Source organism: Parathielavia appendiculata, assembly GCF_033297405.1.
Source record: "Parathielavia appendiculata strain CBS 731.68 unplaced genomic scaffold N657scaffold_14, whole genome shotgun sequence".
Taxonomy (NCBI): Eukaryota; Fungi; Ascomycota; class Sordariomycetes; order Sordariales; family Chaetomiaceae; genus Parathielavia; species Parathielavia appendiculata.
The window spans coordinates 63,201-86,077 of record NW_026944233.1 but is presented as its reverse complement, the minus strand read 5'-3'; the positions used below and the strand labels follow the sequence as shown (position 1 = coordinate 86,077).

The window sequence follows — 22,877 nt, the reverse complement described above, 5'->3', positions numbered from 1 at the left end:
AACCCCTTCGTTTCCTGTCATTATCTGCTCTCTTCGACCTCGTCGAAAACAGTGCATGTTCTGATATAGATGCCCTGCGCATGAAGGCCCCATCCGGGAACCTACATTCCGCGGCAATGGTCATGTCGTCTAACGACCAGCGCCGAGCGTGTGGTGGTCGGTGGGAGCTCTGGTTTCATGGATAGCTTTTCACAACTTGAGCAGCAACAGTGCGATTCTCGCAGCCTTAAGCCGATTCAATGTGTTCAATGATGGTTCTCGCCGCAGGGGTTGAATACGACTACATCGGCTACAGCTATTCCAACATGGCCGACCCGCTCATTTCAATTGTGCGATCACCTCGCGGTTGGACCAGATGTGGTTTGACCAGGTGGGCAAAAATGACTTTGCAGCTTCTGACCTGAAAGGTGCTGAGTCTGATTAGTTAATGGTACGATGCAGTCAGTGCAAGGCCGTCCGTCCACTCCCCTGCACGCCCGTTCCTCAACCTGAGATCTTCAGATGATACGAACAACGCACTCAGTGGCGTCGTCCCGGGGCGCCAGACCCATTCGATGCAGGCATGGCAGGTAAGAAGTACGGATCTACCATCCAAGGTCTGATTCTTTCAAGGTGGGCGGCTGAAATGTGGTGCCAATGGTGGTGGCTGACTGTGGTTTGGTCCAAGCCAAGGATGCAGGACGACATTCCCTGCATTGAAAAGAGTAGCATGGCAATCGGACATGGACCCGGGCGCAGGGTTGATCCATTTGCCGGAAAGGAGCAGAACACTGATTCTGTCCGATGGCTGGTCGCAATGTCCCGGCAAGGAAGGGGCTTAGAAACTCCGGCTGAACCGGCAGGTAATGCCTTCAGCAAAAAGCTTGAAGGTGGGCGGTGGGATTGCGAGGCCAGGCACTTCACACCTAAGAACCGAACAAACTCTTTTTGAATGTTCTTTCTGAGACTCGAATTACACGTACCAACAAGACAGAATACCTCTGCTGGCAAGGAAGATACAGCTGTCACAACAGGATCGCATGTTCAATGAGCACATAAGCGTTGGTGTGATAGAAGTCGACGCAGGTGCTGACAGGGGACAAGAGGAAGGTGAGGCCTTGGGTGACATCAACACCCGACTTATGTGGAAAACGCATCAGCCACAAAGAAAGCGTGAGCCAGAACTAGGTAGGGATCAAGGGAGGATCTTTCAGTAATTGCAGCCTAGGTAGGATGTTGTTATTGTAATAATACCGAAGCCAGTGTTTGAGGCACAGTCAATTGAACTTATTCAAGCCCTGTTTACTGCGCCAGGCCATGAAGTCTCGGACCACGTAGATCATGTCGATTTCGAGTCTCGGACATTGCTTCCTCAATCCCAGGCTGTCAGCCTTGATTCGCAGCATTCGCTTCGAAGGCAACTCGGCGCCCATGACATTTGAGTCGCATTCGATTGGACGAGGTCACAGCACGTCTGTTCGGTTATGCAGGGTAAAGTAAATCAATGGTATTGGCAAGGCCATGTCCATGTCATCCGGGTGAGTGGTAACCATAACTCATGCCGCGCACCGTTGCAACCGGCGAGTGACTGCCTCAGCCACACCGCCATATTACGCGGCATGTACGTAGCACTTCACTCCCAAACTCCTCGACGGCCTGAAGTGCGAGCCCACCCATGTTCTCTGGCGAGTCTGGGTAGCAACAACGTCGTAGTGCAGGGCAGCATCAGGCGCGGCCCAGGCTCGAGCTGACCAAACATCGGTCTCCAGCGGAGCAACACTCGCTCTCCAACGGAAGAGGAGATCCAATCATGGGAACCACATCACTATATAAAGGTGGAATGCTGGATGAGAGAGCCAATGTTTCCGTTCGAGCAACACCAGAAGAGGTGGCTTCAAGTTGTTATCCCTCCTTTTCCCACTTGGCGTGAGACAGCCAACCTTCAAGTTGGTTCTTGTTCTACGCCAGCAAGATGAAATCTCTTCTTGTAGCTCTCGCGGCGGCCAGCCCGGTGCTCGCGGGATTCGATACCTGGTCGCCCCCAGGACCCTACGACGGTATGCCACCTACCTCCCAGGCTGCTAATGATGGCGAACGGATGGTGCGTCCAAGAAAACACTAGCTGATTGGGAGACTGGCCTTCACGCAGTGCGAGCACCATGCCCCATGCTCAATACGCTCGCAAACCACGGCTTTCTGCCGCACCATGGCAGGGATCTCACCAGAGTCATTGTCGAAAACGCTCTGTTCGACGCTCTCAACATGAACCAGACGCTCGCCAACTTCCTGTTTGATTTCGCCATCACAACAAACCCCCAGCCCAACGCTACCACCTTCTCCCTGAATGACCTCGGAAACCACAACATCCTCGAGCACGACGCCAGTCTCAGGTGCGTTGAAACCACCGGCTCGTCTTGATGCTTCATAGCAGTGGACTGATATTAGTACCCGATACACAGCCGATCTGATGCCTACTTCGGCAACGTCCTCGTCTTTAACCAGAGCGTCTATGACGAGACCAAGTCGTATTTCACCAGCGAGACGGTGACCCTTGAGCATGCGGCAAGGGCGAGGCTGGGCCGCATCAAGACCTGCCAGGCCGCCAACCCGACGTACTTTATGTCCGAACTTGGCAACGCCTTCACCTTTGGCGAGTCGGCTGCGTACGTTGTCGTTTTCGGCAACAAGACCTCGAAGACGGTCCCAAGGTCTTGGGTCAACTGGCTTTTCGGTGAGACGTCCCTTGTCCCGTTCGTCTCAAAATTACACCGCGGCAGTACAGGGGGCTAACCAGAACTTCTTTAAAACAGAACATGAACAGCTCCCTCAACACCTTGGCTGGCGCAGGCCGACAGAGACCTTTCATCTGGAAGACTTGGACTATTTCATGGGCGAGATAATGAACATCACCCGAGCCATTGTTGAAAACCCGGGTACGGGATGTCCATCGGGGAAGAAGCGCCGCACCACCCGTGCCCACTTCGGTGCCTGAGTCATGAAACAGCGACTGTTTCGGCGTTTTGATCAGCCCTGCAGCGGCTGATGACGAGGCCAGTCGCGGCTAGATGGTGTGCAGATGGACATATTTGTCGCTACGGCGGCGCATCGACTACAATCTCAGGGTGCCGGGGGCTCTGTGAATAGACAAGTTTTAGTGCTTTGGCCATATGCACCATTGGTGTGCTCTTGACATCGCGAAGACGGTGAGCATGGCGCAGATGATGACCCAAGCCCACCGGACGAGAGCACCGGACTTACGCTCGGGCAACCCCAGAAGGCGACTTGACCAGAGCGGCAGGGGCATAGTGGCCACAGGAATGCGACGTGGTCAGAATGGAGGCTGGCCAGGGAACCCCGTTAAGTCCCTCAGCCGCGTGCCAGTCCACGGAGCTCGTCTGCCAGCCTCAGGATGTAAAACGCTCTGGCCTCGTCTGGCAGCTTCCTGAAGCTGCTCGCGATGCGACCAACGTCCTGCCTAGCCTTCTCATAAGCAGCGAGATCCCGGTTGCCATACACATCACGGCCCGACGCGTAATGGCCGCCGTCGAGGTCCCTGAAGAAGACATTGACCGCGATGCTATTGTCCGAGGTCGGCGTTGCTGTGTGCAGCCAGAGGGGCGGCAAGAAGAGCACGTCCCCTGGCGACAATACAGCCTCCTGTGGCCGGGTATGCGCGAGCTGGGGCGACTCCAGCGAGGAGAAGACGTCTATGCTTGAGCTGGATGCTCCGGGCGCAAAGGACAGGTACTCGACGTCGGATGGCGGAAAGAGTAGGAGCCGTTTGGAGCCGCCAATCTGGCAGTAGACGTTCGCCATGACCTGTAAGCTCGTCATGAGTACAACAGATGCCGGAAATGGAATAAAAGGGGCGGAACTCACATCGTAGTGTAACCACATATTCACGGGCCCAGACACTCTCAGCACAGAGCTGAATTGGTTCTCCGACACCAGAGACAGTTGCGCAGGCAGTACAAAGTCACAAGCCAGGGCCGGGAAGTCATCGGCCAACACCGCCGGCTTCTCGGACGGCTTCTCGTGGGACAGCGCTCTCAGATACAACCTGTCACCCTTTCCCACTCTCTTCGCGAAATCTTGGAAGCCGGTGGTGATGTAGCGGAAGTTCTTGTTTGTGAAGTCCATTACCTGGGTTGCGGCCTCGTGGATGACCACCTGTTCTTGTCAGTAAATTCCATCTGGATACTTGTGACGATGTACATAGGGTACCTTGCGATCTGCCCCGATTTTGTCAACGAGATAGTTGAGTGTCCACGCTGAAACACAGCTGCCCAGGTCCAAGCCTTCCAGCACCACCGGTAGGCCTTTTTGTATGATCTGTAGAAAGTCGGCGGCAGTTTCCAGCTTCAACCGGGGTATGGCAGTGATGGAGGCTGGTTTCCCATGCTCATGAAGCTTGGGGGGCACTACAGGACTCAAGTTGGCCGGAACGATATCGACAGTCTTCGCATACACCCATCGCTGGGGGAACGGAGATGTTCGTGCCGCTTGGCTCCCGCGGGCTGGCGGCCGGAGGGTATACACACCTTTATTCCAGAAGGTGCCCATAGAGAAGCACGTTGCTCCACCGCCCACAACCACCACGCTGCCGTCCGGCATAGGAACGGCTGAATGTCCAACAAAAAGCGGACGGTTTATTGACTCGTGCTCAGTGCCCTGCCCAAAGAGTCGACGAGTAATGGTGAGCTCATCGTCAGACACAGAGCACAGTAACATCTCATCTCGGCGGCTCAGCAGATGGTCCCTGGCGACGCCGCCTACGATGAGATACTCGTCCCCATGCTGGACGCAGGTTGCCCCGAACCTAGTCAACAACCACTGAGACCTGGACACGTCTCCATTCTCTGAAAGCCTCAACGGAGTGAACTTGATGGTAGGTTTCTGGGCTGAGGTCAGATGAAGCTCGTGCAAGCTACTGAAAAAGAATGCGCAACATACCTTTATATCAGAGATATCGGCTTTCCAGGACAAGGTCTGGTCAGATATAAGGCCGCTGTGTATACCGCCTGTGTATAGCCCGTGGAAAGACGAAGATCCTCTCGGACTCTTCCCGCAGGAGATAGCCGCTCCGTATACAGCCGCTGGCTTGTGACCAACTATCTCACAGTTCACCCAACCGGTTTCAGGATGGTACACAAGGCAGCCTTCGAACGTCTTTACCTCTCCTCTTCCGCCAAGAAGCAAGGCCAGCCCGGAGTCCCCTAAGGCGGTGACGGCATGTCTGTATAACGAAACCGGAAGATCATGGGTCTGCTTCCAGGTCTTCGAACCCTTATCGAAATGCCAGCAGTCTTTAAGGGGCTTGGACGGCGAGGCGCGACCGCCAGCCAGAAGTACGCCGTTACCTCCGAGATCGGTCAGGGAGTGACACATCCTGGTCGTTGGACCGCCGTCACGGAAGGTAAGTGCCCCTGCGCCGTGTGAAGCGCCCAGGCTGAAAACATCACAAGACTGCAGTCGACTCTTGGTGCCCAAGCCTAGGACATTCAGAACCGACTGCTGCGTCTCGTCCTCAAATAACGGCATAGCCGCTGCGAAACGCCGCTGGCCCCTCGCTCCGGGACATTCGTCGAACTGCAGCGCAGCGTGCCAAAGGGGAATTGACGGGCCGTGCGGCAAAGACGGCGTCGATGTCGGCGTATAGGTGCTGCCTGCTCGAGCGTGCACTACGCAGTAGTGGCTGGCGAAGAGGGCAAACTCCTCCCACTAGAGGACTGTTGTCAGGAGGTGCAAGGTCTATGACTTGCGACGGACACATACCTCGTCGAACTCTTCAATATCATCCAAGGCTCGCCGCTCGGAAGCGGAGAGAAAGGTCTCGTCGGCCCAAGCCTGCCAGAGCGTCCACACTTGGACCGAGTCCCACCCGCGGGACGAGAAGCGCGCGTGCTGTGCAGTGGCAGTTGGGTACTCCGTGACGGATTTGAGCTGTGTGTTGAGTTTCTCAAAGTGTCGCAGCATGGTAGAGGCGAAGGGGTGGTTCTCTCCGTCAGGCAGGATCTGCTCGAGCAGGACAAACTCGGCTGGATAATGTCAGCACCCAGATAACCGGGACTCGTGGAGGGAAGCACCCACCATTCCCAACCGTCGAAGCCCACCGAATTACGGCATCCGCCCCCTCCGTCTCCATGTACGTTATCGACACTTCGGCCACAAAGATGAACTCGCACTCGGCAAAGTCCCCCACGGCAGCGGCCAGCCCCGCCTGAAGGGTCCCGAGATCTCTCAGATCGCACCCGATTTGCACATAGCGGTCGCTTTCCAACACAACCGGCCGGACCAACCCTTCCTTCTCCCTCAGGCCAGTCAGCATGCCCAGCAGCTCTGGCGTGCCGAGCACAGTCTGCCGCTTCCGCTCGATGAGATCCGGGAAATCGACATCCACGAACCTGACATTGCCACATTCCTCCGGGTAGCGGGTTAGGCATTGCCAGGGCAGGACATCACTGCACTCTCATCAGCACAGCCCCCGAACTTTATCCATCTCTGACACTTGTGGAAGATAGAGAGGAGATGGGGAAGAACTGACCTGCCACACCCCAGATTTACAACCACCCCCCTCTTTCCCCTCGCTCGCGCTCCTCTCAGGAAGTCCCTGACTAGCACGTCAATCGCCCGCAGACGCAGCCAGTAGCCCCTGTTGATGAGCGGGGCGCGGCGCTGGAACTTCTTGACAAAGTAGCGGAAGAAGTGCGGCTCGTTGGGGTAATAGAGCTTCTCGACGCTGCGCTTTGAGACGATGCTGCTGTTGTTTGTCTAGGGAAGCCACGTGTATGAGTATCGACGAAATCCCTTAAGCGGAGAGGAGACGTGCGCACCGCCATGACCTGGTCGTCTTGGGCTTTTGTTTGGGCGGATTTCGGAGGCGCCGCAGAGCTGTCCCCCTTGGTAGCCGGTTTGGGTTTTCGCGTCATCTTTCGTTTTGGTTTGCGCTACAAGTGTTCCAAGGTGTCGGAAGAGATATATATTTCCCCTGGTTTTGGGAAACTCTCGTTCGTGGTCGCAATGGAAAGCTTCAGTCTCATGGTGGATGAAACTTTGGAGCGTGAAATTCCACTTTTCGTGCTTGCTTGGTGGTAATTCCCACTGTGGGTCACAACTAAATGTGGAGGGACTGATGATAGCAGTGATAAACCACCAATCCACAACACATGTATTATCAGAAGCAAAAAGCAGTGCAAGTCATCATCGGACCGCAAGCAGCTCTGGCTCATTTTTCGCTGAAATCTCGTTTCTCTCTGCAGCACATCCTGCGCAAATGGCGCGGGGCAGTCTGGAAGTATAGGGTTAGGGTTGTGAGCTGCCCTTCTTTTAGACCCTTTCCAGGAGAGGCCGAGAGGGAAGGGAGTGTTCTCCCAGAACGAGCTCGCCCGGGTTAGTTGGATGGGAGGTGGTGCGGAGGTAATTGAAAGTTTGGAAATAGGGCAGCGGTCTTCGTAAGGTGCATACCAACTCGACAGAACCGAAATGGTTGTCTAGCATGACTCAGGCGAGAGTCAATTCTAGGAGTGCGTAAAGAACCTTGGATGATTATTATATATATTGTTGCACTTCTTGCATACTGGGTGACGTGACTTGACAGAGAAACGAAAGGAAATGACAAGAAAAGCCAAAAAGAAAAGAAAATGACAAGATAAGGCATTGAAAAGAAAGAAAATAGCGTTAACAAAAGAAGGGAAAGTAAGAATGAACAGAAAAAAAAGGGAATCTGTGTGCTTATGTGCAGTGAATGAGTTAGCAACTTGATATCTAGCAAGTTGCAAAACCAAAGCCAGCTCTAAAGTGCCCATCTCTTCATGGGCTTGCCACAACATTATGTCTTTTCTACATTGTTAGAGGAGCTGACATATCTTTCCTATTTCTTGCCGACCACCAGAGGATTCTCGCAAGATATCACTCCTATGCTGGGCGCCGTGGGCGGCGTAATGAGAGTGGACGTTCCCAGGTCGTCCAAGGGTTGCTTGCTGGACGCCAGCCCCGGGTACGTGAAGAAGGTCCCGGTTGCCTTTAACGACCACCGTTTGAGTGGCCTAACGGCCAACAGCGGTGGTCGCGCCCCACGGCTTGGTGGTGAGGCCCCCCGCCAAACGGAACCGAGAGGTCACCAGTTGACTCCCAGCCCTACCGGCACCCCAACGCGAAGTAAAAACCCCGCAGAGATTCCGTAGCCGGCTACTGTCCAACGGGCGGAGAGGGTTAGCTTGTGAGCTTTTGCTTTTTGGCCTGCAACTCGAAAGGTCCCAAAGATTGAAAACGCGTCACGTACGCCAGATCTCAACCCTCCCCATGTTCGGTGGTCCAAACTACTACGTCTCGAACAATCCCGTAACCTTTCAACTGTTGTCCTATTCTTGAACCGGTTGAGACCAATATAGTCGAGATCTGGAGTGTAACGGTCCCAGGAGTATATTGCAACTAGCTGGTGACGACTCTACGAGTTTGCCTCGAATGGAGAAAGAAGAAGAAAAGAGAGAACTAGATGACAGGAAGACAGGGCAGCTCTTATATGCTCCGAAACACACAGACACTGCCTGCTTCAAGATGACGTTATCATGATACCACGGCCGAGGGTTGCCGAGGCCATCATGGGCTCAGCCCATCACATGGAGGATTCCGTAACACAAGGTATTGCGCGCCGTTTCCATCAATTTCATGATAATCGTTTACACTCCGTCTTCACTGAGTCCGCTCACTTCAACCGTGCATTGTTATTTCCAAATCGTCTTCTCTTCTAAGTGTGAATTGCTCACTTCCATCATCTAGCAGACTACATCAAAATGACTGAGCACGCCGCGCCATCCGCCTGTCGCGACGACGGGAGCGGTCCCCTGGCACTCATGGCCTTCTGCAACTTCCAGGCGCCTCTAAGGGACGAGCATGCTGCCATTGGGGCACAGGAGCTGGAGGTAACTACCAACGTCCTTCATTTCGTGTTCCTCTCAAAGAACGAATCCATAAACTGACCCTTCTGCCAAATAGCATGCTTACCCCGGCTTTCCCGACGTCAACCCCCTCTAATCAAGGATGTTTACGAGATTTTCTGCGGCAAAGGCGACTCGGAGGGATTGAACCACAAGCGCTGCGAGAAACTTACCTACGCAAGCATTGGTTTCTCGCTTGTGGCTTGCAAGCGCTTCGTACTCGAGGTGCCCCGGTCAAGGAGGGAAGATCTTGTGCCCGCCGTTCGTGCTGAGCTCGAAGGGATCGAGAATGACAACCAACATTGCCCCTCTCGGAGATCATGGCTGGAGATGAGCCTCTACATGGCCCGGCTCGTCTTGGAGGAGATTCTCAACCGCTTGAAGAGATATCTCATCGAGGCAAAAGCAGGCGGCTCTCTTGAGGATTGTGTGAACGTCGACTAGAACTTCTTGGAGCACGTGTCCAATTTCCTGGAACATGTGAACGACCTGGAATTCACCTACACGTCCCTGCTCAACAGTCCCACTGACGAAGTGCGGAAGATAAAGATCCTCGTCGAGGCCGACAGGGTCGCAAAGAAGCCCCAGAAACTGGCACTGGGAGGGGAGGAAGTAACGGCATTGCCTGTGGAGTTGGGGGATCTTGGAGACTTGGTCGCAGGTGAGGAGGTTTACTGGGTCTTCCCAAATTCCTATATCTCTTGAGACTGCCAATTACCCGGACATGGTAACGAATGGCCTGACATGCTGAGTGCCAGGCACCAGATCTGTTCCTCCGGGATGTATCCTGCGGTGACCTCTAGCGGTAATGCAGATCGATGATTATCACCTGTCCTTGACGGCTTGTTGCAGGACAATAAGGTACCAAGCAGCCACGTGGGCGACCAATCGTCTACTGTACCTCGGTGCCTGTGTCTGAGTGAACGGTGTGCTTCTGAAGTGGCTTGATGCTTTGTACATGCTTGCCGTTCTGCCTCGAGCCTGGCCAACGTTACGCTGAAATTTCAGAAGGGGCCATGGAAACCGTTTCTGCCCCCTCTCCGGTTTATGCGAGTGGGGCTTCTTGTGTGATCGTTTGGCCAGACGGGATGAATCAACGGTGGAGACGGTTGACGGAGGTCGAGCCTTGTTCCGCAGCAGCTGATTCCAGACTGCACTGTGGAGTTGACTTCAAGTTTACGAAGTCCTGCTCATATTGGATGTTTGATGTCGAAAACCTTCCTAGAGTCTTTCTCATTCATGAGTGGCAGAAGGATGCTGACAAGGTTTCTTGCCTCGCGAGCCTCGGAAGGTGACGTGAACTGGTGTGGATCTGAGCCGTTACGCTAGTCTCTCGCTAACGCTAGCGCGGACCGATGGTTTTGGCGGCGCGGTCGGGCGGAGCCGAGCCCTGTCGGCGCCGCTTCTCCATTGCTTTGAGAACGTCTTGGTGGTGGGGCCCAGTTCTCCCAGGTTGTTCCGAAGTTCGCGATATACTCTGCGAGATAAACCTGGAGCTTGCTACTGTAACCCCCACAGTCGTTCACAGTTTGGAGGAGTTGTGCATTGCTGTGTAGGGGTAACGGAGGCATCTCAAATGCTTTTGACCCGTGGCCTGCTGTTCGCTACAGTACGGATAGACTGGGGCAACGTAGTCCGACTTCGACAGAGTCGAGAGTTGGAGACGTGCATTTTGGGCCGGGGACCTTGAGGTAGAGTGCCAAGAGGCTTCAGAGTCCAGGCAACGCCATGGCATGGTCGATGGCACCCCTCCTCGCTCCGTGTCACAAGCCGAAGTTGTCCGAGCTTTGTGGGCTGCCGTCATCTCTCAGATCCACATGTTGGATGTTCATGCGCAGGCCCCATCCCGCAGCTCGATCCATCCGATAAGGCGTGCTTCATTGGAAGCGACCTGTCACACAACATGTGATGCAGGCAGGGTGTTAACACCGTCGGTGGATTGCATCGTGCGGCTTCGCCAGGACTTTACCGTTGCGAGGCCGTCTGAACGGGCCTGTGCCGTGGTGTTGTGGTCGCTGTCGTGTCTTGATCGTTCCATGGGCAAAGTGCATACAAAGTAGACTCATTTGGATGCCGCCCAAAACCCCTGACGATTTCCATTGGATTGGGTTGTGGAGCAGGTTCTGGACGTCGAATGCATGTACGTAAGAGTCATCGTGTCTGTCCATTCGGCCGGGGTATTGTGGAGGGGAGGTCGCTAGAAAAAACGGCCGGACGAGCTGCATCCAAAGGTCTTGGAGAAGAGCTGCCATTCAATCATTCACAACGACCAACAGTTTTGGTCTGACTGCGCAAATGGAGAACCACATGCCGAGCCGGTACTGGAATGGCAGCGATCTCTGCGGCAGCCTGGCCCTGGTGCCGTGCTGATATCAGAAGTCTCAGCCAGTTGCCTTCTAGAACATCCAGCATCGGTATCAGGGGGCTGAGTTTCATTCTCAACCGAGAACTCATTGCATCGGAGGCATACATAGCAACCCGCTCAGCGCTTTGAACGAGCAGCGATGGGAAAGCGGACTGGCTCCTTCTCAACCGCGCTGGGCATTGGTTGGCACATCGTGAGAGCGAGCTGGTAATCTAGGTCGTGTCTGGTCATTGGTTCGTGCCTGAATGAAGTGATTCGCTCATTGTACAGTCTGGTATATGATTCGACAAGTGACAGCACCTCAAAAACCAAGCAGTCGAGTCCCTTCAAGAAGGGCTGTGCCACCAACCCGCAGGCTGCACGCCGAGCCCATCCACCGGCCCCCCCATGTCGGTTCATCCTGCAGATTTAACACCCCCACCGTAAAAGGTACAGTGCCATTGCCCACCTGCCACAATTTTGGTATCAATCTTGCGTGTTCCACGCTTTACCCCATGGGTCCGGTCCCTCCCCAAATGAAACGGACTGGTTCCGGGGGAGGAGCAAAGCGGAAAGTGTGAAGGAATCGGTTCATTCGCATCGTCATCTCACAGGCTGTCGAAGCCGTTCAATCGTCAATAGGCCATCTGGCCCACGTGTCCCACAGAGGTCATGACCGGCCGTGGCGTGTCGCTGGTGGTTATGGTGCTGTAGGGAAGCGCATGCGTTGCCATGGCCTTCTGCCGGAGCACCCAGTACGCGCCCGGGCTGGTCTCGTCGGTGGGAACGATCTCCATGACGGTATACCGAAGCGTCCCGTGGATGGCCTGCGGGACGCAAATCTCGGCTGCTATTGAAGGGTTCTGCCGCCGCTGAAGTTGCCAGGCTGTCGAGGAATGCTGCTGGGGTGGCGCTGATGGCTCAGATTCTGCTGTATCACGACCTTCGGCCTATGGCAACGGGTTAATTACACAGTACTACGACGTGGATGGGAGGGGAAGTGGTGCAGACTGACCAAACACATGGCGCAAGCGTGGCCGTTGCAGTAGACCCAGTTGGGGCAGTTATATGTGTAAAAGTACTTGCATCGGTACTTGTAGAAACCGCCGCTACCAGACATGATGGGGGCGTAGGCCTCGTTGGAAGGTGAAGAGCTGAGGTCTAGGTGTAACAAGGTCGACTGCCCGCTGACAGTCAAGCGGCCGGAAGGGAAGAGTGTCCCTTGCGATGGGGCTGTCTCCAACAAAGCATGGAAAAGAGGAGATGGGAGACGAAGACGGCGAGATGTTGATTTATAGACAAAATGACCTGGACCTTGCAAAGTTGTAGGCGAGGAACCGCACAGATCTCCCGGCCAAGCTCCCGGAGACATGCCGGCGGAGGTCAGAACTACTGTAAACCGGAGAGGACAGGGGGTGCGGCCGGGGTTGCCTCAACCACATGCCGCGAATCGATCTTGCATGGCATGGACCTGCCCATTCGATCCTCGACTCACCCTGCCCGCTGCCCCTATGGTGCCTCCAGCCATTGACGCCTCGTTCTGCTGCAGTCGATAGCCACCAGATCCTCAAGGTCCGGGTTAACTAAAAACGCAAGGCACCAGCGTCCTTGGAGCGCGACAGCACTATGAGAGCCGAACTTCTGACACACCTGACCGGACTGATTCTTGACGTCTTGGCCGGTGGGATTCAGGGTACAGCAGCCGGGAGCATACTTTGGTGATGATGTCGCCTGGGAGTCTGGGGAGACGAGACCGGCCGGGTCTGGGTCGCTGCAAGAGTGAAATGGTATGAGTTCTAAGGTGCACGTTCAACTGGCTTGGTATCGGCGAGCTGCCGTGTGTCCCAGATTTGATGGACGCAAGGGTCTGGTCTGATGGCGACGAATAGGGAATTCCAGCATGTTTCCGCGGCCGAGGTGACTGCAACGCGGGTGCAGATACCAGCCGTGGGAGATTGGCCGGAAACGGTTCCCGTGTGCTGTGCGACAATGGAAGCCCGCCGAGGAAGATGGTGTCGCCCAAAACGCTGCAAAGTAGAACGGCCACGCGTCGGCTAGCCCCCGTCTCACCAATCGCCCGTCCCTCAGAATCCACTCAAAAAGCCCATGGTGTACATGGGCAGCGCTCGCAAGCCGTCCATGGCCTTGCACTCGCCCGTTTCAGTTCTTAGGGCCATCCGCAACCAGTGAGACGGTTGCAACAATTTGTGGTTAGGAAGTGGGCCTGAGGAAGGAAAGTTGAGAACCTGGAAGGAACAGGTCCCAAACTGTGTGCCATACAATATGAAAAAATGTGTGTACAGATAATGAAATAGTCACCTCACAGGTATCTTTCCCTTCGAGGCATTGGCACTCCACAAGAAGGAAAGAAGAACAGCATTGCAGCTGCAGCCACCTCATACCAAGCAGTAGAAACCTCCAGTGAAGTAGAACAACCGCCCCTGGTCAGGCGTACCGGACTCAGCCCAAACGAGTTGCAGCCGAGAAGTTGTGAAACCCCGCAATCACCAATCGGCTCTCCCTGTTTGCACTGTTGATTTTTCGACAGCCCCGCGAATGATGCATGATTGCATGTCATTCAATTTGTACGGATCCGTACAGAGCATCATCTCGAGCGAAGCAACAGCATACCTGGACTTGATCTACACATACCGAAATGCGGCATACTTGCCTCGCTATTCCTGCGTGATTTCTAGCCCCGCTGCAGCGACCTCACCAGCAGGCCCTCGCCGTCCTATCGTCTTGAACTGTCTGCCAGACAATTCCCCGCTTGTGACGGTGTAGACCTTCCGGTATCCCGCGTCGTCCCATCTACCAGCCTCGCACACCCGCTGAAAACAGTCCCCTTCTGTCGTGGGTCCTGCAGCTTGATACACTTCAAGCCGCCCGGACACGAAGCGAATGATCTCAGGGCATTCATATGCGCCACAATGGCCTTCAATATGCCCAACCGCCTCATGAAGTTCCCGAGAGCCAATCGCTACCCCTGAAATCCAGGCCGACGTGACAACATCAACGCTGCGACCCTTCTTCGCGGCTATAAACCTTCGCTCAATCAATGCACGACTTCTGGCGAGGTTCCAACAAGCACCTTGTTCGTGCCTGCGGCACAGCGTAGCCGAAGGCAAGTAACCCGGCGTCTCGAAAAGTCTACGTGTGCGTTACACAGCTGAGAGTTCTCTAACTGCATTCTTCTGGACCTACCAGCAACTGATTCCTTGCCTTTTTCAGGACAGCTGGCCCACCGTCGCGCATACATTCGGCCTCACTGGCAGACTGATCGGGACAGCGTCGCATTGCTAGGCCAGTTTACGCAGTCGACGACATGCCTGGAGGGGGCGGTCTTGGCCCCAAAACCGGATCGACTGCGGGCCAGCCCGAGCATCTCGTCGCACTAAGCCGCCCTTGCCAGGGACTTTGACAGGTTTGGAACATCAGGATCGTCGCCTGTCCGCGGTACTATCATTGCCAGCCAAGCCCCGCGGCATCTGCCGAACCAGCGAAGGGCCTCCGGCAGGAGACAACTGGACAATGTCGGCATGTCCCTCGGCAGAGGCAGCAGCAACCTTAGGTATCTATAGCATTCAGCATGCGAGGCACCCTTGACCGTTTTTCGAGCCCGGAGGAACGCTGCTTCTGACAGCGACGACAGGTTGATGCTGGGAAGGTTTCAAGCGATCAAAGGAAATCAGGTCAGATAAAAGGTCCCCAGTCAGTCTGGACTTTATCCTCACCTCATCTCCCCTCCCTACAGAGAGGTAACTACCCTGAAATGAGCATTGGCCAGCGCAGCAGCACAGCCACAACGTCCATCGCAGTGCTTCTCCATGCAGTACCACTTCTACATGCGTCTAGGTTGTGTGCTGTATTCGCATCATGGGGCCTCACATCAGGAACTTCCACAGCCTCGGCAACCGTGGCCGAGTCAAAGGCTGCACGCTGCCGCTATAACGGCGGGGCGCAGTCGGGCCGGTCATCTCTCACGCACAGCAAAGCCCGCGGAGCCTGCCGACGGGCTAGGGCAGCGGAGACACGGGCACTAGCGTGTGCCGCTTCAAGCATGCCTTGCAGCCCGGTTGGGCTTGTTGAACGGGAGGGCTTTGATCTTACAGTTGTCCTCCTTCGATCCGGCACCCTTCCAACGTGCCAATCGGGCCCGTATATGCCGGAGTCCCAACCAACCAACAACGCCACCTGCAAGAACCCCGCCGGGGCACAAACGGGTTCGTTTACTGTAAAAAGGATTATCGACCGACTTGTCTGGTTGGATCTATGCAAAAGCAAGAAGCATACTGTATGTCTCACATTTCTATGTTTGTTCCACAGAGCAGCAAGAACAAATTTTAAACTGGCTCACGAGCATGACGTTTTATCCTATTGATGATGCTCTGCAGGTTCAGCAAGCCCCGAAACGTGAAGCTGCTTCATTGGCCCTTGTCGTCTGGACATCGGATTTCTACCCCCGTCTGAAGTTCTCTACCATGCAACACTCTCTATGCACCATAACTCCTCGGGCCAGGTTGTTGGCAATAATACAAACTAGGACTTGCAACACAACATGGGTGTAGCATTTGTAGCCGCCCAACCACTGCCAAAATCTACCATGTCTAGTGATATACCTGGCATCCCATCTGATCGAACAATCACCTCAACCGATGACATGATCCCTGACGTCGATTCGTTTCCTCTCGCTCTCCTCTATGCCCCTTGGACGGCGCCACACCCAGCCAGCGTTCGCGTCAAAGCCGGCTCACTTGCCGCCCTTCATAGCCTGACGGCGGCGAATTTTTTCCGCAACGCGCGTCAGGGCCGACTTGATCTCGCCCTTTTCAAAGGTTTCGAGGTCGTAATAGTTGGGTGCGATTTCCTATATTATTGTCCCAGTCAGCCACTTCATCACAGCAAAAAGGAGGAAGCTTGGGAGATCACTCACAAGAAGCCACTCGGGCCTGATATTGGTCACGGTCCTGACGTACTGCTTGGTCGTGAGCACAAACTCATTGTACACGACCCAGTCGTACGGGCTCGTGACGACGGTGCCCGGGTGGATCATGACGAGCTGGTCGTCCTTGACCGTCTTGTATACCTTGGAGTTGGAACTCTCACGCATGGCAACTTGCATGAAGAAGCCCGCCAGCAGCGCCCGCCGTATGTTGATGTAGTACTCCTTGTTCTGGAACGGTGTGCTGACCAGCTCGATGCCGTGCGTCTCCATGATGCGCTTCAGCTGCGCCCGCACGTTGTCGGCGCTCGACAGGTGCCGGAACGAAAGGAAGTGATCGTGGCACCACTTCTTGACGTCCTCGCCCGCCTGCTCGGCGCCCTTGTACGCGTGGTACGCGTTGAGTAGTGTGAGGTGGTCGCCGTCCGGGTGCGCGAATTGCTGCTTCATTTCGTCGGCACGCTTGCGCGCGTTGTTTGGACGCACCCATATTTGCGGGACCGAGAGGAGAGCGGTGATGGAAAGGATCTCGTTGGAGCAATAGAACTCCGGGGAGGAGATGAGCATGACGGCGAGGGCCGGGTCGAGGGGGAACTCCGATGCCAGGCTGCCCAAGCTTGTCAACTCGCCGTCGTCGTCCAGACAGGCAAGGTAGTTGAGCTCCTCCAAGGCGCGCATCATAGTCTCGGGGGCTGGCGGGTCCATGAGGTCGAAGTGCACCAAATCTTCGACGCCGAGCTTCTTCAACTCGAGCACCGTGTTGGCCAGGTTGGACCGCAAGATTTCTGGGTATGTCTGCTCGATGAGCTCCTTTTTGAATGCCTTCTCGGTGTACAGCCGGAAGCATTTACCGGGCCGTGTACGACCGGCACGACCGGCACGTTGTTGTGCAGATGCCTTGGAGATGGGGGAGACGAGAAGTGACTCTACCCTCGTGCGAGGGTTGTAGATCTTTTGCTTGCTGAACCCCGGGTCCACGACATAGACGATACCATCGATTGTCAAACTTGTTTCGGCAATGTTGGTCGCGACGATGCACTTCCGGCCAGGCCGGCCACCCTTACGGAAGGGCTCCGGTGCTTTGTCGAAGATGCGCTGCTGCTGGTGTGGCGGCAGTGTGCCGTACAGTGGGTAGACGGCCATCGGCCCGGCGTCCGACTCCCGGATCATGTCATCCACCTCAAGGCTAATACGCCGGCAGGCGTCCTCAATCTCTTCCTCACCCGTCAGGAATAGGAGGATGTCGCCCTCAGGCTCGCTCGCGTGGATCTGCAGCACTGTCCTCACAGCTGCCTCAACGTAGTCGCGCTCCGGCTCCGGGGTATAGAAGATCTCAACAGGGTGCGTCCGGCCGGGCACAGCGAGCAGGGGCGCATTGTAGAAGTATGTCTGGAATTTTTGGGCGTCAAGGGTGGCCGACATGACAATGATCTTCAAGTCTTTCCTCCTCTCGGCAATCTGTTTGAGCAGCGCCATGAGGATATCGGTTGCGAGAGTGCGTTCGTGGGCTTCGTCGAGGATGATGCAGCCGTAGCGCGACATTTCGTGGTCGTGCATGGCCTCGCGCAGCAGCTGACCATCCGTCATGTACTTCAGCAGCGTCTTGGGGCCTGTCTTGTTCTCGAAACGAATGCTGTAGCCGACCTCCTCGCCCAGCTTCACGTCGAGTTCATCAGCGACACGTTGAGCGACCGACATGGCCGCCACTCTCCTTGGCTGGGTACAGGCAATGAGTTTTCCCGTCAGATGCGGCAGCTCGTCGTAGAGGACGTATTGTGGAATCTGGGTCGTTTTACCGGAACCCGTCTCACCGACGAAGACGAGGATCTGGGTGCTGTGGTACATGTCGAGGAACTCTTGCCGCTGCTTGTTCACGGGCAGGTCGCGGCGGGTCTTGAGGATCTTGAAGTACTGCTGCGAGTGAGGAAGGCCGGTCCACGGGTTGAGATCCGAATCCTCAGCCTTTGCGGCCTGCACGGCCGTCGTCTTATGTCGCTCAAATTCGTCAAGTGGTGATTTGAAGCCATTTTGGTCGTCCTCGTACTGGTGCGCAAGGTAAGGGTTCTGTTTTGGATCCATTGTCGAGCTGCCGTCGCCGTTCGTCTTTTGTCGCTTGGAATCCTGGGTATCCTCCCTTTCGGCACTCGATCGTTTGAAAGCCATCTCAGGGATGCAAATCGGGCTTTGCAGGCTCTGTGCTAGCGGTGAGCGAGTGGCAACCGTGTTGATGCTGCCTTGCTTTGGTTCACGAGGCTGCAAACAACCTTTTTCTGTGGTTGAAGATGCGAAAGTTCGATTGGGCCAAACTTTTGGGTGCATTCTAAGGTTACATTAGCGATAGGCAGTTAGGCGAGGCTTAAGTAACAGCCCTTGCTTGTATTTGTCCCGAATTCTCATCGCTCCTGCAACAAATTGACCGCAAGGAGCTATCTGTGCCTTTCATCTTACATATATATACGGATTATTTGCCTTGGACTGTGTACACCGGTCAAAAACCGATAGAACAACGGATACTGCGGAGCGGTAATGTGGTGTGGCGCTTCGATACGGTCTTGTACTCTGTTATAAACGTGTATGCATTTCGTTTATCGGCATATCGGCGTTATGACGTTATCGAGGCTAAGGGTCCCAGTTCCCACAATCCACCCTGCAGCTTGCTAGGAAATTCAACTGCACGATGGTGGGTTTGGTGTAACTGAAATTGTGTGACCGGGTGTGGTGGCTGGACTTGTAGCTCCGTACACCGCACCAGCAACAACCAGACCCAGTTGTGTTTTTCTGTGAGGACAGCAGACTCTCCTTTCTGTATCCACCATGGGCATATGGCAAAGTTGAGAGCTTCCTATTTACCTCTTCTTATCCCACTCACACTTGCTCCGGATCTGTGGCCTTGAGGTGCTCGTCTTTTCGAACCTTACATACCTAACCATTGTCCGTTCTTTGGGTCGGGAAACCCAATTGTCCGCCATGACCTCCAGTGGAAGTCTCAACCCGGAGTCGGACAGTTTTGAAAACCGGCCCGTGTTCTATATCGGCCAACATGATTCTGCCCGGACCGAGGTGCTCACGGATGAGCAGTACGCTCAGCTTCTCGACAGTGGAGTGAGCCAACTCCATGAGCATTGGTGCTTAGAACAATGCTGACCGCAAGCAGTTTCGCTTCGTCACTGCGCCCATCACCAACAAGCATTTCTTCGACCGGGTCGTTGAGCTGCTCAGAAGCCATCATAAGGAGCGGGAGCAGTGGAGCCAGCAACGGGGGCTCACGGCCACTCAGCTGGTCAACCCCTCTCTGCCAGGTCCTGTCGTGCCAACATTGACCGACAAGGACACGTCGTTGTTCCCGAGCAACTACATCGGCTCACTCGCTGTGTACTTCAGCCCCTGGATCGACTTATGCTCCCCTGACCCGCATATCTCGAGTGTCTCGCGCCAGGTCTTGAATCTCGAGGCGGCATATGCCAACTTCTGCGGCGCAAGAACCATCATTGTCCCTGGTCCCCGCCAAGATGACAGCAGCCGCGGCATTGCCCAGTATGCCCGTGCAATTCGGGAGGCGATGCATGTAGCAAACCGCGCCAACATTATCATCCACATGCCCATGTATCGGGAGCCTGGCTTGGAGGAGAAAGTTGAAACGCTCTCCTCCATCTTCATCCCCAACAACGGGCCTGAGGCGGAGGCAAGGAAGGAAATCGACCTGTTCAGCGCCTGGGATTCCTGGAACACCATCAGGTCCGTCTGCAACTACTCCATGAGGTTGTTTATTGGTACGTTTTCCCCGCTTTGACTTTTGTGAGCTCTTAAGCCCTGCCTTCCTCATGCCTCCCTCCTTCGCCGCTCAGTGTATGCTCGGGGTGAGCTTACTTACTGACCCATGAGTAGCCCTTCGAATCCCTCGCCGAGTTCCTGAAAAGGCTCTCCAGGAGCGGTGGTTTGCTGAGCCGCTACATTACCTGACAATCAGTAACGAGACTTTCCAGCTTAACCGTGCTGGGCATCCGTCGCTCAGCCGGCACCATCAGGATCTGATCAACCGCTACATGCGGCTGAGAAGCGTTCCTTGGCTGATCCTCGCAGATGTAGGTCCTCGTCCGGAGGAGCTGGTTGCTCTTGCGGACCAAACTGTGGGCGAGTTCCCGACCCTGGCCGAGGCAGACCACGCTCTCAAGGAGAGGCGGCGGCTACACAAGCCTGCTTTGCACGCCCACGTCGGGTACATGAGGTACCTTGAGCGTCAGCAACCACCATTCTCGGCAATGGAGACACCGACTCTCACAAGCTTCCAGGACTGGCTGCAGCCGCCTCTGCAGCCACTGGCCGATAACCTAGAGTCGGCAACGTATGAGGTGTTTGAGGGTGACCCGGTGAAATATGACCAGTACGAGAAGGCCATCACGGAGGCGATGGTCGAGTGGAGGGAGCTCAAGAAGCCGACATCAACGGCAACTCCTGCGAACCCGTCTAGCCCTGAGCTGGTAGTCACGGTCGCTGGCGCCGGCCGCGGACCCCTGGTCTCGCGTGTTCTGCGTGCTGCCGAGATTACTGGCACGCCAATCCAGATTTGGGCGCTTGAGAAGAACCAGGACGCCTACGTCTACCTGCTGCGGAAAAACAAAGCGGAATGGGGCAACGAGGTGACTCTCGTCAAGACAGACATGCGCGGTTGGGAGGGACCGCGTCTCAAGGGACAGGAAGATGTCATCGGCAAGGTGGACATTTTGGTGACGGAGCTGCTTGGCTCGTTTGGCGATAACGAGCTGTCGCCCGAGTGCCTCGACGGCATCCAGCACCATCTCGCACGCCCGCACGGCATATCCATCCCGCACTCGTACACGGCCCACCTCAGCCCCATCTCTACGCCCCGCCTCTTCGCCGACATCAGTTCGCGGGTCGTGGGCGACCCCAACGCGTTCGAAACTCCTTGGGTTGTCCGCCTCTTCGCGCTCGACTACGTTGCCCAGAAGGTCCCCGGCCACGGCCGGTTCCAGCAGGCCTGGGAGTTTGTCCACCCGGTCGAGGTCTCTCACGCCGATGACTTTGCGGAGGTGCACGGCAAGGCGGCCAAGTACGTCACGGGCGGCGTGGGCAGCATGGCTGGGGCGTCCGGCACCAACGAGCACAATGCGCGGCACTGCCATCTGACGTTCGTGTGTCCCACGCGCGGCGTCATCCACGGCCTTGCAGGCTTCTTCGAGTCGGTGCTGTATGCTTCGCAGACTGGGACCGGGAAGGAGCCCGTGGAGATCAGCATCCTGCCGGATCAGATTGACCGCAAGAGCAAAGACATGATCTCGTGGTTCCCTATTTTCTTTCCGCTAAAGGTGGGCTTGCCTTGTTCTGGTCTCATGTTAAAGAAGGGTGACGGACTAACGGTTCACAGAAACCGCTCTACTTCCCGCAGGACACGGAGCTCGAGGTCAGCATGTGGCGGCAGACGGACGACACCAAGGTCTGGTACGAGTGGCTAATAGAGGTGTACGCGTGGATTGCGCCCAGCGCGCGGATCAAGGTTGGCGCAACGGACTTGCACAGCAGCCGCAAGGTGGCCTGTTTGATGTAGGGCTCGGGTTCAGGCTGTCCTAGTTGGAGGGCCGTTAGTGTCCCTAGATGCTTTGATGGCTCGAAGGAACGCCACCTCTCTCGTAGAGTGTGTCCCTGCATGGTAGATGGAGCATCCATGCCGAAACACCCGCTATCCAGACATTAGTCTTCTCCCACTGTCCTGTTGGCTGTGATTCCGTCCATCCCACGCCATGGCGGCGGATATCATCCCCATCGTTCTAGTTCTCTGAGACAGGCCCGGAGGTGAAGAGCCGCCCTCGATCAAGCTGTCCTGTCCGTGGCCCTGTCCTTGAACTCTTTTGTCCGTAAGCACCTCCCTCAGCTTCTTCCCACATGACCCAACTTCAACCCGGCTACCCCTCCATCTTGGTATCCCGATCTCCTTCCCCGCCCTTGTCCGCCGCCGTCACGTACAGCACATTGTTGCACCGTATCAAAACCTGGCCCAATGTCCCGGTGAACTTGCGGTCGATGAATTCCTCCGTGTTGCTCAGCTGAATGTTCATGTAGCTGTCGATGCTCTGTCACACCCCGCCCCAAGTCTTGTCAGCCTCCGCTTACATCATCTTCTGTTTCCACGGACAAGGGCCCAAAGTGAGGAGGGAGGCAGAGACAGTGGGAAAGGAAGATGCGGAAATTGTTCTAGCGAAGGGGAGGAACAGAGAAGGAAAACGCACCACCAGTCTGCCCTTGTACTCGGTTTCGCCCCACTTGAGACGCACAATCACGTCCTTGTTGATCAGGTCCTGCAAGAAGGGCCGGGGGTTGACGGGGACGAAACTCATTGTTGTCGCCGACTCGATTATCTGTTGGTCTTTTGCGGTGGAATGCGCGGGTGCGTTTGCGGCAAGGCAAGGCAAGCTTGAGGCTGAGCAAGGATTTGCTCGGTGAGCTGGGAGTGGTCTAGTCTTGGTATGCGCCTAGATGAGAGGATTCCGGTCGTTCGATATCGTTATTCGCCTGCACAAAGTGCTCAACGGCGGTGTTTTTCTTGAGTCTGCTTCGGACGGTGGAAATTTGGACACGACGCGAGATGTGGTGTTGAGCTTCCAGTTGGTGATGGGCGGCTGGGGATTTTGAGCTTGGCAGATGCGCAAGGCAGGCTGATATG

At 55.5% G+C, this 22,877-nt stretch overlaps 8 protein-coding genes across 8 annotated transcripts; 4 read left to right on the top strand and 4 right to left on the bottom strand.

Moving 5' to 3' along the window:
- Window positions 1–1,951: 1,951 nt before the first annotated feature.
- N657DRAFT_578858 (Chloroperoxidase) lies at window positions 1,952–2,971 on the top strand (the record flags this gene model as incomplete). Its single annotated transcript, XM_062789350.1, has 4 exons — window positions 1,952–2,036; window positions 2,129–2,267; window positions 2,439–2,710; window positions 2,790–2,971. 4 exons carry the CDS (start codon window positions 1,952–1,954, stop codon window positions 2,969–2,971), a joined length of 678 nt encoding a protein of 225 aa, XP_062644543.1.
- N657DRAFT_139690 (LCM-domain-containing protein) lies at window positions 2,942–7,173 on the bottom strand. The gene is made up of 7 exons (XM_062785928.1): window positions 6,813–7,173; window positions 6,524–6,750; window positions 6,070–6,440; window positions 5,755–6,017; window positions 4,933–5,700; window positions 4,204–4,875; window positions 2,942–4,149 (listed from the first exon to the last, which is right to left on the bottom strand). Exons 1-7 carry the CDS (start codon window positions 6,906–6,908, stop codon window positions 3,346–3,348), a joined length of 3,201 nt encoding a protein of 1,066 aa, XP_062644542.1. The 5' UTR covers window positions 6,909–7,173; the 3' UTR covers window positions 2,942–3,345.
- A 1,432-nt stretch (window positions 7,174–8,605) lies between these two features.
- N657DRAFT_692664 (uncharacterized protein) lies at window positions 8,606–9,359 on the top strand (the record flags this gene model as incomplete). The annotated part of the gene is made up of 2 exons (XM_062797175.1): window positions 8,606–8,900; window positions 9,018–9,359. Exons 1-2 carry the CDS (start codon window positions 8,772–8,774, stop codon window positions 9,357–9,359), a joined length of 471 nt encoding a protein of 156 aa, XP_062644541.1. The 5' UTR covers window positions 8,606–8,771.
- A 2,535-nt stretch (window positions 9,360–11,894) lies between these two features.
- N657DRAFT_658142 (uncharacterized protein) lies at window positions 11,895–12,379 on the bottom strand (the record flags this gene model as incomplete). The annotated part of the gene is made up of 2 exons (XM_062794865.1): window positions 11,895–12,209; window positions 12,275–12,379. 2 exons carry the CDS (start codon window positions 12,377–12,379, stop codon window positions 11,895–11,897), a joined length of 420 nt encoding a protein of 139 aa, XP_062644540.1.
- A 2,532-nt stretch (window positions 12,380–14,911) lies between these two features.
- N657DRAFT_648552 (uncharacterized protein) lies at window positions 14,912–16,023 on the top strand. The gene is made up of 3 exons (XM_062793540.1): window positions 14,912–14,951; window positions 15,014–15,553; window positions 15,654–16,023. Exons 1-3 carry the CDS (start codon window positions 14,916–14,918, stop codon window positions 15,825–15,827), a joined length of 750 nt encoding a protein of 249 aa, XP_062644539.1. The 5' UTR covers window positions 14,912–14,915; the 3' UTR covers window positions 15,828–16,023.
- Window positions 15,652–18,480, bottom strand: N657DRAFT_648550 (P-loop containing nucleoside triphosphate hydrolase protein). The gene is made up of 2 exons (XM_062793539.1): window positions 16,193–18,480; window positions 15,652–16,126 (listed from the first exon to the last, which is right to left on the bottom strand). Exons 1-2 carry the CDS (start codon window positions 18,362–18,364, stop codon window positions 16,010–16,012), a joined length of 2,289 nt encoding a protein of 762 aa, XP_062644538.1. The 5' UTR covers window positions 18,365–18,480; the 3' UTR covers window positions 15,652–16,009.
- Window positions 18,481–18,884: 404 nt separating this feature from the next.
- On the top strand, window positions 18,885–21,764 carry N657DRAFT_624302 (Skb1 methyltransferase; the record flags this gene model as incomplete). Its single annotated transcript, XM_062790710.1, has 4 exons — window positions 18,885–19,303; window positions 19,356–19,971; window positions 20,087–21,525; window positions 21,585–21,764. The coding sequence occupies exons 1-4, from the start codon at window positions 19,169–19,171 to the stop codon at window positions 21,762–21,764; spliced, it is 2,370 nt and encodes a 789-aa protein (XP_062644537.1). The 5' UTR covers window positions 18,885–19,168.
- Window positions 21,765–21,895: 131 nt separating this feature from the next.
- Window positions 21,896–22,645, bottom strand: N657DRAFT_139532 (small nuclear ribonucleoprotein SmF). Its single transcript, XM_062785927.1, has 2 exons — window positions 22,444–22,645; window positions 21,896–22,287 (listed from the first exon to the last, which is right to left on the bottom strand). The coding sequence occupies exons 1-2, from the start codon at window positions 22,549–22,551 to the stop codon at window positions 22,120–22,122; spliced, it is 276 nt and encodes a 91-aa protein (XP_062644536.1). The 5' UTR covers window positions 22,552–22,645; the 3' UTR covers window positions 21,896–22,119.
- Window positions 22,646–22,877: the final 232 nt, after the last annotated feature.